Genomic DNA, 14,382 nt, shown 5'->3' with positions numbered 1-14,382 from the left:
AGCATGGATATTGTCCTGCTTCCAGCTGAGACAGAGTGAATTCTCTTCCTAATGCAGGACTGTGGTGTGAATTTAGGATGAGAGCAGTGTTGGTGACACAGGGATGTGTCAGGAGGTGCTCACTCAAGTCAAGGAGTGCTCAACAAGGAAGCTGGGAGCACAAGAAGCTGGGAGGGGGCAGTTGGGACAGCTGATCCCAACTGGCCCAAGGGATATTCCAGACCATGTGACATCCTGCTGAACAATAGAGGGGGGTCATTTGGCTGGGAGGTGGCAGCTGAGCATCTGTCTGTGGGTGGTGAACAGTTGGGTTGTGCATCAGTTGTGTGTTCTTTTATCACCATTGTTATTATTTCCTCTTCCTTTTCTGTCCCATTAAATTGTCTTTAACTTCAGCCCCTGAGTTTTACCTTGTTTACTGCTTGTCTCCCCCATCCCCCTGGTGCTGTGGGGTTCAGCTGCCTGCTGGGTAAAACCCCAACAATTTCACATTATCAAAAAGGCACAAGAGGCATTTTATCTTTTACAAAGTTGCTGGATTTTTATAGATTTCGTACTCCAGATTTCCCAGCCTCTATTATATCTGAGTGACAGATGTCTTGCAGTATTTCTTAACTTTTCCCTCCTAACTGTATTCCCGAGCCTCTGAGGCTGAAGTTGCTGTAATTAGCAGGAATGTGGATAACTGTGTTTTGTCCTTTGCTTTGCTTCCAACTTTTTAGTAGGTGCTGACTTCAGAAAGTCTCCCCGTTTGCTCCACAGGACCGAGCCCAAAATCTGAATGAGAGAAGGACGAGTACAACCACCCTGACAGTGGATGTGCTGGATGGGGACGATTTGGGACCAATGTTTCTCCCCTGTGTCCTGGTGAACAACACCCGTGACTGCAGACCCCTCACCTACCAAGCCAGCCTGCCTGAACTCACTGATCCTGTAAGTCCTCTGGAGTTTTGGCAAGTTTCATGTGTTTGTTTTGCAAGCAACTGCCCTCTGTTTCTGTGGACACAATTAAGAACTGTGATAGGGAGGTCCTGTGTGCTTTATGCTGCCTTTTGTGTGCTAAGCAAAAGAAAACCAGGGTATGATCCATGTGGTGAAATCCCAGCTTTGATCCAGTGGCAAACTACTCCCTCACTGCATGGGCTGAGTCTCACTGAAATTTGGTAAATTGTGGAATTGCTTTTCCTGACTGTCTGTGTTTCACTCTCAGAATATCCCAAAGAAGCACTTCTGGGAAGGGACTTGACATGTTATTCCATGCAGGGTTGTTCTAAACCTTAGGAGAAATATTTTTTTTGGAAGAGGAAGCATTAGTCACTCGTCCCTGGGAAGATTTTCTGGTTTTGTGGTCAGGTTTTGATCAGGAGGCCCTGAAGAGCAGTGGGGGTTTATCCCATGTAGGTGCTTTTACTATGTGTGTATGTTGGTATATCCATAAATAGAGATAAAGGTGAGTGTAAGGCTCGTTTCACACTCAGTGTGCACAGTGAATCACCAGATGGGGTGAGAACTTGATCATTTCTTGGTGCAAGATGGTGCTGACACCTTTCCCTCCAGGTATGGTGGAGATGTGCATCTCTGTTGGGGGGGCAACAGAAAGAGGAATTTCTCAGTTGATGTATGACCTTTGATTCATATGTTTAAGAATAGAAAAAGGAAGAACCAGTTGAATCACGAGGTATTACCCCACCTGGTTAACTTGGACATTAAGATGACATTAAAATAATGTTAAACATGACTTGGCTCGTTGCAGGACACACTCTCTGTCCTGCTTCCTGCAGCCAGGAGATGGGGGAGGTTGAGGCTGTAAGTGTGGAGGTTCTTGCTGTTCCCTGCCTTGTCTGTCTTGCTGTCCTGTGCCTCGTAGTCTTTTCCCATCCCACACATTCTGGTGTCTTGCTTTGTCTAGCCCAAGGGGTTCTGCTGCAGTTATACCTGAGCTGGGTCAAGGGAAAGGGAGAGATGATCCATATTTAATCTTGGTACATTGGTTTACACATCCTTCACACGCACCTTGGCACTTGATGAGTCTTTATAACTGCATTTTGCTGTAAATTGATTTTACTTCTTTAAATTCTGCGTTAATTTGGATTGGGCTTAGTGGCTTCTCAAGGGCTCCAGGGCACCCAGGTTATGCAGGATGACCAGGATGACCCCATCTTGCCTGCACAGATCTGCTCCAGTTCCCAGTACAGGGGCAGGTGAGGCAGGAATCATTAATAACTAGTGTTTGGTCATTCCCTTCTCTTTTTTTATCTGGTTATAATGCAAACCACACAGTTCTGGGGACACTGTGCTCTCAGATGAGGGCAATCCAGCTCTGTCCCCCTTCCTGTCCTTGCTCAGGCACATGTGCTCCACTGGAAGACAGAGCAGTGTCTACCAGAGGAAAAATCTGCCCTGTGATGTAGGTGCTGAGTTACAAAATGTTTTCATTTACCTTCCCAGGCTGCAGTCAGTTCAGGTTCTGTTCAGCTGCTTTTGTTTGCTTTCTGGCTTCTTTTTGCATCGAACTGCACCGTGAGAAATGTGATCTCTGAAACGAGAACCTGGTTCTGGTGATAAACTCTGAACTTTCTGCTGTTTATCTGCTTGCAGAAATTTTGATAAACCAAAGTGGAAGAACTTATACCTTGGTGCCTCAAACATTTACTTGACTTTCAAGTGATAATTCCTTTAGAAGATACGGATGGTACCTAAAAAGATTCAACTAGGAAACACCTGTATTACATTTATCCTTTATTTTATCTTTTTATGTGTTATATTTATCTTTATTAACCTACTATTAAGCTACTACATAGCTACCATTACCCTACTCCATAGGCTAAGGGACTGTTTTTAGTTTAAACATCATCTTTTTGGTTTTTTTCTTTTTTAATTTGCTTTTTAATTTTGAAATGAACATGAGAAGGAATATTAATGAATGTAGAGCAAAGTTGAAGTATGAATTATTCAGAAGCAATAGCTTGAAAGAGAAGTCCTGCTTTGCAGGGCAAAATGTCTACTCAGCTGACCCCTGAAGGAAAGCATTTAATGTAGGTGGGAAGAGTCATGTTTTGGCTCAGTCTTGCACAATTCCTTCTCTGCAGTTGGCATCTATCCATGAATTTACTGAGGTGTTTCCATTCCAAGCTGCTTTCCCTTATACCCAGAGCAGTTGGATCCATTGGCAAGGAAGAATCCACACAGTGTCTGCTTTGTTTATGGTCTTGGGCTGAGCTGGAAGAATCCAGTGATGGAGGAAACTGCTTTACAAATTCCCAAACCAGGAAAGGAAATAAATCTCCTGACTTCTGAGTCCTCTAATAATCATTGCCAAAATTACCCTGCAAGAAAAGATACCAAAGCCCATTCCAAGACAGCATTGTTTGAAGTTCTGCCTCATAAAGTCAGAGGCTTTGCATATGTATTATTTCCTTCAGAGGAATGCAAGAAAGTTTCCAAGAAAACCCGTGTTGTTTGTTGATTGGGGTTTTTGTTGTTGTTATTGTTGTGACATAGTTTTATATTTAAATTATATTTTAGTGTTTCCGTGTCTGATCAAATTTGGGAATTAATTTTTTCCTCCTTTTGTATCAGGAAGACTTGAATGAATTAGCATTTATTATGGGGACACGGAAGCCATCAAATGGAGTTACAAGGTAGAACCTCATGAATATCTCACAGCCTTGGAAAGATAATTTCTCCTCCCTCCTTCCCCTTCAGTCTGTTCCTGTCACACATGCTTTGGGAAGGTTTTCTCCCTTTCTATACTTGGTATCTTCCATCATCATGCGAAGCAGAAAAGCCAGTTAGCAGCAAAATATAGATGAGGTTTGATTAATTGATTGCTGGCCTGGTTTTGTGAGACCTCTCTGGTTCCATCAGTTTGGATTCAGGAGGAGAAAACTGCATTTCTTGGAGGTGGTGCTGTAATCCTGCTGGGTGAGGCTGGTGTTGGGAACACAGGACACCTCCTAAGTATCCAGGTTTAATCAGCTTTGTGCAAATCACTTTTATGCTTATTATTGAGAGCTAATTAACACTGCAGAGGATGGGCTGGTTTTTTTGGTTCCTCTGGCCTTGAGGATGACAAGCACTTACCAATTTTTTCCAACTGAATTCCCTTGCAATTCCTTGTACAGATCCCAATTCCATCCAAACACAGAACCTCCTGGAAGTTTTCTCACAGAGACACATTGATATAAAACTTGCAGTAGCTCAAGTGATGTCTGGAGCTTCTGGAAACAGCATCTCCCCATCTTAGTTCCAGTGGCAGGTATTAGTCAGAGGGTGAAAGTCCATCATCATGTTCTGGGTTTTCTCTGGTGGTTTTTTAATCAGTTTATTTATTTCATTATTCCTGGGATATAGATTCAGGGATCTACCACACAAACTAACAACAAATACCTTCCTGAGGTGAGTGAGGCACTTGCTAGTTCACCTTGAGCTCCCCATACAGCTGCCAAGGAAGATTTTGGGGGCACTGAAACACACAGTCTTCATAATTTGGCCTGTTAAAACTTGACTCTGAGTTGAAGTGGGTATGTGTGATTAAATCAGCTTTGATAAAAGCTTTCAACAAATAAGAAATGCCTCTTTCACCTGCAGGAAGGGTAAAATCCCACAGAGTAAGTGGGGTTTTCCTTGCTGACTTTTAAGCCTGACTGCTTAAAGTCAAACCCACAGGAGTGAATTTACCCCTAACGACAGTCAAATTGCAGAAAAACAAAATTTCAACTCAGACTGCCAGTTTTCCTTGCCAAAGCTTTTCTTTTTCTTGGTTAGATGTGGTACATTTAAAACTGCAGATGTTCATGGTTAATTTAGGAAGTTGTTGGTTTCTGGAGCAGTTGAATCTCAATCTGCCTTTATTTTCTTTGCCTTATTTGCTCTAAGATTTGGATTTTTTTTTGATTCAAACATGGTAAAAGAGGTTTGCCAGCCTTTGGCTTGCTCTGCCTGTAGAATCTTATGAGCTGTTGCATCCAAGCTTCAGGAAATTATTTGGGATTTAATTTGTTTCTAATTATTCCTTTCTCAGCTGAATAGGTGCTGTCCAATTTTTGGGGCTGATGCTCTTGTAGGGGATGGTATTTACACTTCATGCTGGAATTAGACCATGATTGAGCACAGTTATGTCCCCTGGCATAATTAAATGTTTCAAGTCTGGCTTCCAGAGAAAACAGAGCTCTCATCATTAGGAGAACTGCGTGTTTCTCTTTGTACAAATAATTTTGGTGAAGAAAGAAGTGACTTTTTATGTTTTGAATAATCAGAGTCCGGCTCTGCTCTTAATTAGACTAAAATGTTTGGTGCAAGATAATATGTGCTGTCAGCTGTTGGGCTGTGAGATGAATGTGAATTCCTGGGTAATTCCCAGCCAAAGATTATTTGGTGGACAGGGCAATGATGTCACCTCAGCCACAGCCTAAGAAACAACCATAGAAATGCTTGAAAAATTGTCTGTATCTGTACATGCTCGGGTTGTTTGTTCAGTAAATTAGAAATGAACCTCACGAGCGAGGCTTTGAATAGTCCCTTTGCCACTGAAAGAGGAGCAAATTGACCCATTTTGTCAGGTATTAATTTTTCATCAGCAATTTAGGTGATTCAGATTAGGGCAGGGGAACTGCAGATGATTTCCACGACACGTCTGCAGTGCCGGGGTGGGTTTTATTGAAAAGGGCAAATAGTTGTGGCCAAGTGATTTGCAGCACAGGCAAGAGGCAGATAGCAATTTTTCTAATTAAATTTAAGCACAGATGCAAGATGAACTGATAGGCAACCTGGAATTGCTTTGGAAGTGGGAAAGCCAGTGGAAAGCAGTGATAAAATCCTCTCGTGGGTGCAGTCACCCCTTTTACAATTTCCAAACCAACTTTTCATTGGCTTTTTTCCCCTTCTTTCCACTCTAACTGCAGCCCTGCAGGGGCCACCAGATTGCTGGTAAATCAAAGGTAATGGGCAAAGTTAAACAAGCAGAGTTCACAGTAGATTTACAACCTTGGGCTGTTTTGTAACCTGAATTAGTGATTTTGAATTCATAACTCAGCAAAGTCAAAATGGACAGCTTTGATAAGCTATTGATTATCTGCTAGTGCATGATGAGGAGCCATAAAAGGTGTTTTAAGTCTGCTGTTGTGATTTTCCCTCTCTTTTCCCTTTTTATGATTGATTGTCTGTCTCCCACATGCAATCTCTTGATAGGAAGAGCCTTTTTTTTTTAAAGGAAATGTCACTGCAAAGTAGCAAAGCATGAAAAGGTTAAAATTACAAAGATGTGTTGTTACAGGTAATTAAATTTTATGTATTTGGGAGGATACCAAGGTGACTAATTAAAAAGAACTGTCAGTAAAATTGTCAGTAACTTTAATATGTGAATGTATGAACCTGAGTCTTGTTTTCCATAATCCCCCTTAGCAACCAGGAAAACACTTCCCTGATATATTGATCAGGCAGGACAGTCACTGTTCAGTGTCTAAGATTACCTTGGGACTTTAAATATAGATGTATTTCAGATAGAGGAGAGGGTAAGTTGGATGTTTAGCCCTTCAAAAGCAAACAAACCCATGATTTTAACTTCCAAAGTGTTTAAAGAACCAGGTGTTTCAGTTATCAACAGGACTGGTTGGGAAAATTATAGCAAGAATTCCAGAATTAGGGAATATAGTCTGAAAGGTACTTTCCTCTTGGTGATTTGAACCCAGCTGTGGTTCAGAAATAGAGTTGCTGTCTAGTAAAAAAAAAAAAATGTAATAGAACTAATCTTTCTTAAAATGCACAAGTGGAGGTTTTAAGGGAAAAAGGATCAAACTGGCCTGAAAACTCAGATTTGGATGTTGGTAAAAAATGAAATTAGGAAAAGAAAAATATAGTTGCAGATCACGTTTGAAAAATACCTTTTGTTCACTAGGATACACCCTGTTGGCACAGGAGGAGCTCACAGAATCTCAGTCTGGGCTGGATATTTGGCTGACAGTGAAAACAGGCACATTTTTGAGTATTTATCAAGCTCTGAATTGAAATTTTGGAGAGTTAATCTAAAATATGATTAACTATCAATATTAAGAGAGGACTAAACTGGTAAAAATGCACTGATTTTATCACATGCACAGGTTTTTTTCTTTTTTTTTCCAAATGTGGAAATGTTCCATGAATTACTTGATACTTCTCCTCATGGTTAGGAACTCCCTGGGAACATGAGTGGGAAAATACCCAGTTCTTCTGGCTTTGTCAGAAGCTAAGAGGAAAAAGGGTCCTTATTTTACTGGGAAGAAGTAACTGTGGCACCGAATTTAGAAGTGATTTCCTTTCAGAAATGAAGATGATCTGCTTTGATTCAAACTTTGGCACATCAGCCACATAAGTAAGTCAAACACATCCAGTGTTGGAGGGGGATCTCCAGGGTGCTGGGGCAGATTCACTGACATAAACCACCTCCTTGTGCAGCAAAACCAAGGCTAAAAATCAAATTGATGAATTAATGAAGTGCACAAAGTGCCAAACACCCAAATGTTGGCTGAAGAGCTCTGGCTGTTTCATCCTCTTGCATTCTTTGCTCGTTCTCCAGTTACCATTTTAAAGTGCTTTAAAAAGAAGAGGAAAAAGCCCCACCTGCCTCCTAACAAAGATTTTAGCATGAAGTGTGAGATCACACCTTACAAAAGCACAGAGGAAAAGTGTGATTCCTCACTTTTGGGAGATATTCCACAACCTGGGATTTGAAACTGGATTGCTGTCTGTGATGCCAGGTCTGAAGGGATTGAGCCTTTCTCTCCTCAAAACCTGGAGCTTGAGGAGAGGGAAGAGTTCCTGGGAAAGCACCACCTCTGTCTCATCCTGAGCTCGGGCCTGTACCTCGGATGAACAACCAACCACTTGTGTGATTTAATTGCTCTCTTGGCTAATTGCCATGACAAAAAGCCACTTTCCCAATGTGCTCTCCTGTTTTCCCTTCCATGGAGCCGTGTTTGTCACGGCGTGAAGTGGAGCTGTTGTCAGAGAGGAAGCATATGCAGCAATTTATTTGATCCTTAAATGTCACTGAGAAGCATCTGAAGGTTTTAAATGTTGACATTTAAACAAAATACTCTTGCAGTGATGCTTTATTGGCCTATTTCACTTCAGAAAAATTCTCATCCCTGTCATATCCCTGATCCTTGTAAAGATAATTATTTCAGTGCCTGGGTTATCCTGTTAAACTGGAGCTGATCATTAGGGGTCAGGAAGAATTATTTCTCTTTTCAGCTTGTTTTCACAATGCAGAGTAGTAGTTCTTCAATTAATCAGTGGTGATCTGTAAAGTTTTAATTGAGGAATATGTGCAGGTAATGGGAGAGGGAAGCAGCAGAGAGAATTTTGGCTCTGGGGTGGAAGTGTTGAAGAACCCTTGGAGGCACGGGGATCCTGCTGAAGTGTCCTGGCCTCTTGCAGGAGCAGCAGGGTTTGCTGTCACCTTCTCCTCAGCAGTGCTGTGGTGTCACACACCTGTGGGCACCTGGTTTGGCACAGAATTCCTCACCAGAATTTGGCACAGAATTCCTGTCACTGCTCTCAGCAGCAACGTGGGCCTGGCAGCTCAGAGCTCACCTCGGGCTGCCCCACCTGGGTTTTTTGGTTGCCCTGGTCTCCAAAGGCTAATCTGGGAGTCTCTTTGGTCCGCTGCAGTCTGTGGTTCAGATGTGCCCTTGTTCCCCTTTGTGTTGTCTCATTCCCGAGGTTCTTGAGGGACCTTCCCAGCTGTGCCGTGTGTGTTGGGATCACACAGGGAGGCAGCAGCCAGAGGAGCCTTGCTGGCCCAGCCCAGCAGCTCCATTTTTCCCCAGTGCCCTGAACCCCTGCCAAAAACATGGAGAAGCCAGAGAAAGTGTGTTGTCCCCTGTCCAAGAGCGTTTCCCAGCCTCCAGCCACGGGCTGAGCGATGGAGTGCAGGGAGGGGGAATCATCAGAGTATCAGGGGATGGTTTGGGTTGGAAGGGACCTCAAAGCTCGTCCCATTCCACCCCCTGCCACGGGCAGGGACACCTCCCACTAGCCCAGGTTGCTCCAAGCCCCGTCCAACCTGGCCTTGGACACTTCCAGGGATCCAGGGGCAGCCACAGCTTCTCTGGGCAACCTGTGCCAGGGCCTCCCCACCCTCCCAGGGAAGGATTTTTCCCTAATATCCCACTAAACCCACTCTTTCAGTTTGAAAGTCACCATTACCCAGACAGTTGTGTTTGTCTCTGCTCCATGCTTTTGTCAATGCTTCTGCAGAAACCCTCCCTTAAATCCCAGGGCTCTTTTCAGTCAAGGACAAGGAATTTCAGGGTGAGCTGGAACGGCCTCTCCTGAGTCGAGGCCGTGTGGTTAATCTGCTTTTGGCTCTGCATCAATACCCCAGGCAGTAAAACAGTCCTTGTGTTCCAAGCAGCTCTTATGGCTGGATAGGCAGGAATGTGCCTGGTAAATAATTCCTGCTTTTTGTCCCGGGAGAGTGTTGGGATTTAGGAAGAAAAGCTTTTAAATGTAAAATTTCACTACACCCTTAAAAGATGTTGAGGAGGAGCTTATGGATGAAGGGTGTGAGCGTTGCAGGGGGTGTGTCCATGTGCACATATATGTTATATCTGCACAACTGCCCAAATTTGTTGAAAATACACCCAAAATACATCTAAAAATTTATTTTTTTTTCCTATAACCTTCAATCTAAAAGTGGCATTGATGCCACTGTTAATGTTACCACTAAAGCAGTGTAATAAAATGGTTATAATAGTGGTGAGACAGAATTTTTAGCTGGCTCTGGCCACAAAACCTCCACCTCAAATTCTCCCTCTGACAGGGTGACAAACATTAATGACAAAAGTTTGGTGGGTAAGTTTGAATAAAGTAATGAGCTGGTTACAGGTGATATTCCAACTCCTGAACTAGAGAAGTGCCCATTTAGTACCCAAATAAGAGACTTTTGACCTTGCTTGTTCCTCCAGGTGGGGAAATGGCTCCACCAAAGCCAACTTCTCTGAAGGAACACTCTAAATGTGTAGATAAGAGAAGGAACCAACAACACTGTGGTGATAAAACCTCTGTGTAAAGCAAATCAATCAAGAGACAAAAACTCTTTTGTCTGACTTTTTTTTTCATTTCAAATGAATTCTTTTTCATACAGTTTCATAAGAAAGGTCCCACCAGTGGTACTGGTTATATTTTCCCAAAGGATCTTTCTCATAATTCATAATTTTTCTCAGGCTGGAAGATACTTTAGAATCATACCTTTGATTGTAACTTCTTGTACCTTTTCTAGTGTATTACATTGTGGTTAATTTTTCTAAAGGCAGAAAGCAGCCATCAACCTCTTCTCCTTAGAAAAGAAATAGGTTATATAGGTATAGATAGATATATGATATTGAGAATCATCCCTCTTGAGAAATATGCTTTTAAAAGGAAAAAAATGGGGTTAATATTTCATAGACTTTTTTTTATTGCAATGAAATTACTCTTAGAAATGAAAATAAAAGTAATTCTGTAAGACACCAGGGTAGTGCTACACTGAACTTTAAATATTTCCTCATTTTTCGTGGGTCTGTGTCAAGCAGAAGCAGGTGTTTGTCTGAGCTTTTACATCTTGCTTCTCTGCAGCTCAGAAATCAGGATAATCAGGATCCTGCCCTTGAGAATTTGCGGGATAATCGAGGAAACAGCCTTCATAGTTTGCGAGGGAAAAAAATGAACCGTCAAAAAGGAAATGTTGATTGTGCTTTAATCACAGTCATCACCTTGGAAGGAGCAGAACCTCTGGATTGAATTCTCCTTGTGCCTGAATTGCTCCGGAGATTGCTCCGTGTGCCCAGGCAGGAGGCCCATTGCATAATGCATTTCGTTTAGTCTCCAGCACGGAAACTCTGCTGGGGACATTTCTTATCAAGCATGTCAGATACAGAAAAAGCAATTTAGTAAGCACTGTGATCAGATCCTGATGAAATTCAATTCTTTTTTGGATCTGTTGTTCCTGAGAGACATCATTGATAAAAATAGTCTGGTTTCCTCTGTGCTCGGGTTCATTATGCTCTCTTGCTGCTCTTTCAAAACATTTTTTTTTCCCCCCTCAAAGGTGGCTTGTTTTTACAAATAAATGAAAGGGATTGTGGTTTTTGACAGCTTACTCTGTTAACAACCCAATCTGTCAGGATATTTGAATTTTACAGTTTTCATTTAAATAAACTGCATAAACATTGGCCAGGACAGCAAAGTAAGAATGCAGCAGCCATGGATTATATTGAACAACTAAAGAAGGTGCTACAAGCTGTTTGACAATGGCAGTGCTGGAATCAGAAAGTAGATGCCTTTTGAATAATCAATCTCGTGCCTTAATTTTCCCCATTGGTCCCTAAAACAGTTCTTGTACCCCCAGAGAAGACATGAGGGGTCAGTTCCCACATCCCAACTGCATAAATGACCTGCTTTGGTCTGTGCTTTTTATCTGTGGCTTCTGGAAATGAAGGTGAACTCCTGCAAAATGAAGGAAGAGAAAAGTTAGATTTCATTTAAGCTTGCAGATCAGCCCTGGGGAACAGCACAGCAAGGACATGGAGCTGCTGGAGCCAGTCCATAGGAGGAACCAAGAGGATCAGAGGGCTGGAGCAGCTCTGCTGGGAGGAAAGGCTGGGAGAGCTGGGATTGTTCAGCCTGGAGAGGAGAAGCTTTGGGGTGACTGAATTGTGGCCTTCCAGGGACTGAAAGGGGATGACAAGAAACATGGAGAGAGACTATTTCCAAGGGCCTGGAGTAGCAGGACACAGGGAATGGCTTCCCACTGCCAGAGGGGGGCAGGGTTAGATGGGATATTGGGAAGCAATAGCCTTCCTTCCTGTGAGGGTGGGGAGTCCCTGGCCCAGGTTGCCCAGAGCATCTGTGGCTGCCCCTGGATCCCTGGAAGTGTCCAAGGCCAGGTTGGAGGGGGCTTGGAGCAACCTGGGCTAGTGGGAGGTGTCCCTGCCCATGGCAGGGGGTGGAATGAGATGGGCTTTGAGGTCCCTTCCAAGCCAAACCATTCCATGATTCCATGATCACCCCCCATTATTATTACTTTCTGCATATGCATATGTTTCAACTTCACAACTTTAAGCAGTGAGTTCCCAATACCAGTTTTACTGTCTGCTGTTCATACCTTTATTCCCCTGGCTGGGCTGTTGCTGTTTCATTAATGGCAGGGACAAAAATGCCCTTCCAGCCACGTGTTCCACAGAACTAATCCCCAGGGATGCTGCTCAGTGCTGCTCATTTTCATATCAAGTGGGGACATTTGACAGGGTCTGCCTGGACTCTGCAGCATCATTTGGTGGTAAGAAGTATTATTTTGAAGAAGTATTATTTTCTTGATGATCCCACAGGTCTATGTACAAACAAGGAAGTGGTGGAGTCCCCATCCCTGGAAGTGTTCAAAAAACGTGTAGATGTGACACCTGGGGGCATGAGATAGTGGTGAACATGGTGGTGGTGCTGTTTGATGGTGGGACTGGATGATCTTAAAGGTCTTTTTCATCCTAAACAATTCTGTGGTTCTAAGAAGTACAGATTAGGTGAATTTGCTGTGAATCTCTAGGGTCGAGCAATGTAGATGTGGATCCCACGTGTTGTTTTACCCTTTTTGGGGGAGCAGTTTCCAGGCCCAGGATTTTTGCTGTACAAGCCTCTTCCAGCTCCTGTGACAACTTGATCAAAGAATTTTCTGCAGAGAATTTGTTCTCTTCAGAAGGTGTTTTCAATCTGTGCTTGGGGTTTTCTTCCAAAGTATCAGCGTTCAGCTTTAGCCCAAAAGTTTTGGTTTCTGTGTTGTGGCAAAGAGAAGGGGCAGAAGATCCCATTCACCCTGGATCCTGGGCATCTTTGTGTCACATCAGCCCTCAAAGAGCAGCCCAGGAATTTCTACTCTGCATCCCCTGGGTCTGCTCCTGATCAAAGGCAGGACCTGTAGGCACACCTGTAGGACCTTCAGTGGGAAGGCAAGAAAAGAAGGAGAGTGTTGAGATGCTGCAAATAGGAGATTTAACATGACTGATGACGAGCTTTTGGTGGTTTCTTCAGCTGGATATACTTTTCTAGTGTGATTCTTTCTTTTTGGATTTCCTTCATTTGTGGTTGGATAACTCTGTTGAAATATTTTCCGTGTTTTGCTGACATGCTCTGTGATGGATTTCTGCTCGTTAGGGTTTTATCACAGCCCTGGTTGGACTGGCAAAGCATCTGAAGCAGCAGCAAGAAATGATGTTGGAATGGTTTTGCAGCTCTTGCTGCTGTTTTAGTGCCATGTGTTGGCAATAGTTGTAGGCAGCTCTGCACAGCACGGATAGAGCTGAGCTCATTTCCCATTTACAGCTTGTGTTGGAACCTCAGGAAAGCACAAGGTGAACCAGTTTGACCATAATGATTCATCAGTTCATCAAGAACTTTGTGGGTTTAACAGTGTAGGGCTCCCTGGGTTCTGGATGTCACCATGGGGCTTTCCTAATATTTTCCATCTGAAAAAAAGCTTCTCACCCTTGTTTGCCATAGGGAGGAGAGTTCTGCTGTCTTTATCAGCAAATTCATCAGCTGAGCTGTGAGAATGTTGCATTTTGAAGGTCTCTAGGCTTTATTTGAAGTTCACTGGCCACAGTTGCAGCTTCCTGTAAAAATAATATTTCTCAGGGTGTAAAATGCTGGTGTGAAATGTCTGCTGGGAACTAATTGTGCTATTGCAGGATCCCAGAATGGATCAGGCTGGAAGGGACCACAGTGGGCATCTGGTGCCACCTCCCTGCTCCAGCAGGGCCAGCCCAGAGCACACGGCACAGGAGTGTGTCCAGACAGCTCTGGAATATCCCCAAGGAGGACACTCCACCCCCTCTCTGCTCTCTCTTCGGGGCTGGGTCACTGCCCAGCCAAGAAGTTCTTCCTCCTGTCCAGCTGCAACTTCCTGGGCATCAGTTCCTGCCCGTTCCTCCTGGGCCATTGCTGGGCCCCCCCGAGCAGAGCCTGCTCCATCCTCTGCCCCCTCCCTGCAGCCCCTGCAGCCATGGCTGAGGGCCCCTCTCAGGCTCTGCTCTGGAGGCTGAACAGCCCCAGCTCCCTCAGCCTTTGCTGCTCCCAGAGCTGCTCCATCCCTTGGGCATCTCCTTTGAACCTGCTCCAACAGCTCCATGTCTCTCTTTGTTTTAATTCTTTCCTAATCTCTGTGTTTACCTTAATAACTTGGTCTTCAGTGTGACCTGTGGTAGGAAATGTTTTGCTCTGTTTGACTCCAACACTAAACTCTAACAGTGGTTTTGTCCCTTCTGGCAGAGGATTCCTTGCAGGCTCTGATGGGAATCTCACCTTGGTGAATCCAAACCCAAGTTTGGGAACTCTTCCTTTTGATGTAGTTTTATCTTTTCCAGCATTTGGCAG

At 43.7% G+C, this 14,382-nt stretch overlaps 1 protein-coding gene across 16 annotated transcripts in view; it reads left to right on the top strand.

Moving 5' to 3' along the window:
* PCDH15 (protocadherin related 15) overlaps positions 1-14,382 on the top strand; it is a 526,100-nt gene that overhangs the window by 330,906 nt on the left and 180,812 nt on the right. For all 16 annotated transcript variants that reach the window (XM_027692924.1, XM_027692936.1, XM_027692923.1 and 13 more), the window contains one exon: positions 763-933. In XM_027692924.1, the coding sequence (XP_027548725.1) occupies positions 763-933 (171 nt within the window). The remainder of the gene's footprint in view (positions 1-762; positions 934-14,382) is intronic.

The sequence above is a fragment of the Neopelma chrysocephalum genome, unplaced genomic scaffold (assembly GCF_003984885.1).
Source record: "Neopelma chrysocephalum unplaced genomic scaffold, ASM398488v2 Primary Assembly neopelma1_89, whole genome shotgun sequence".
In the NCBI taxonomy this organism is placed as follows: Eukaryota; Metazoa; Chordata; class Aves; order Passeriformes; family Pipridae; genus Neopelma; species Neopelma chrysocephalum.
Note: the sequence above shows the minus strand (reverse complement) of the source record. Positions and strands in the feature narration are given on the sequence as shown.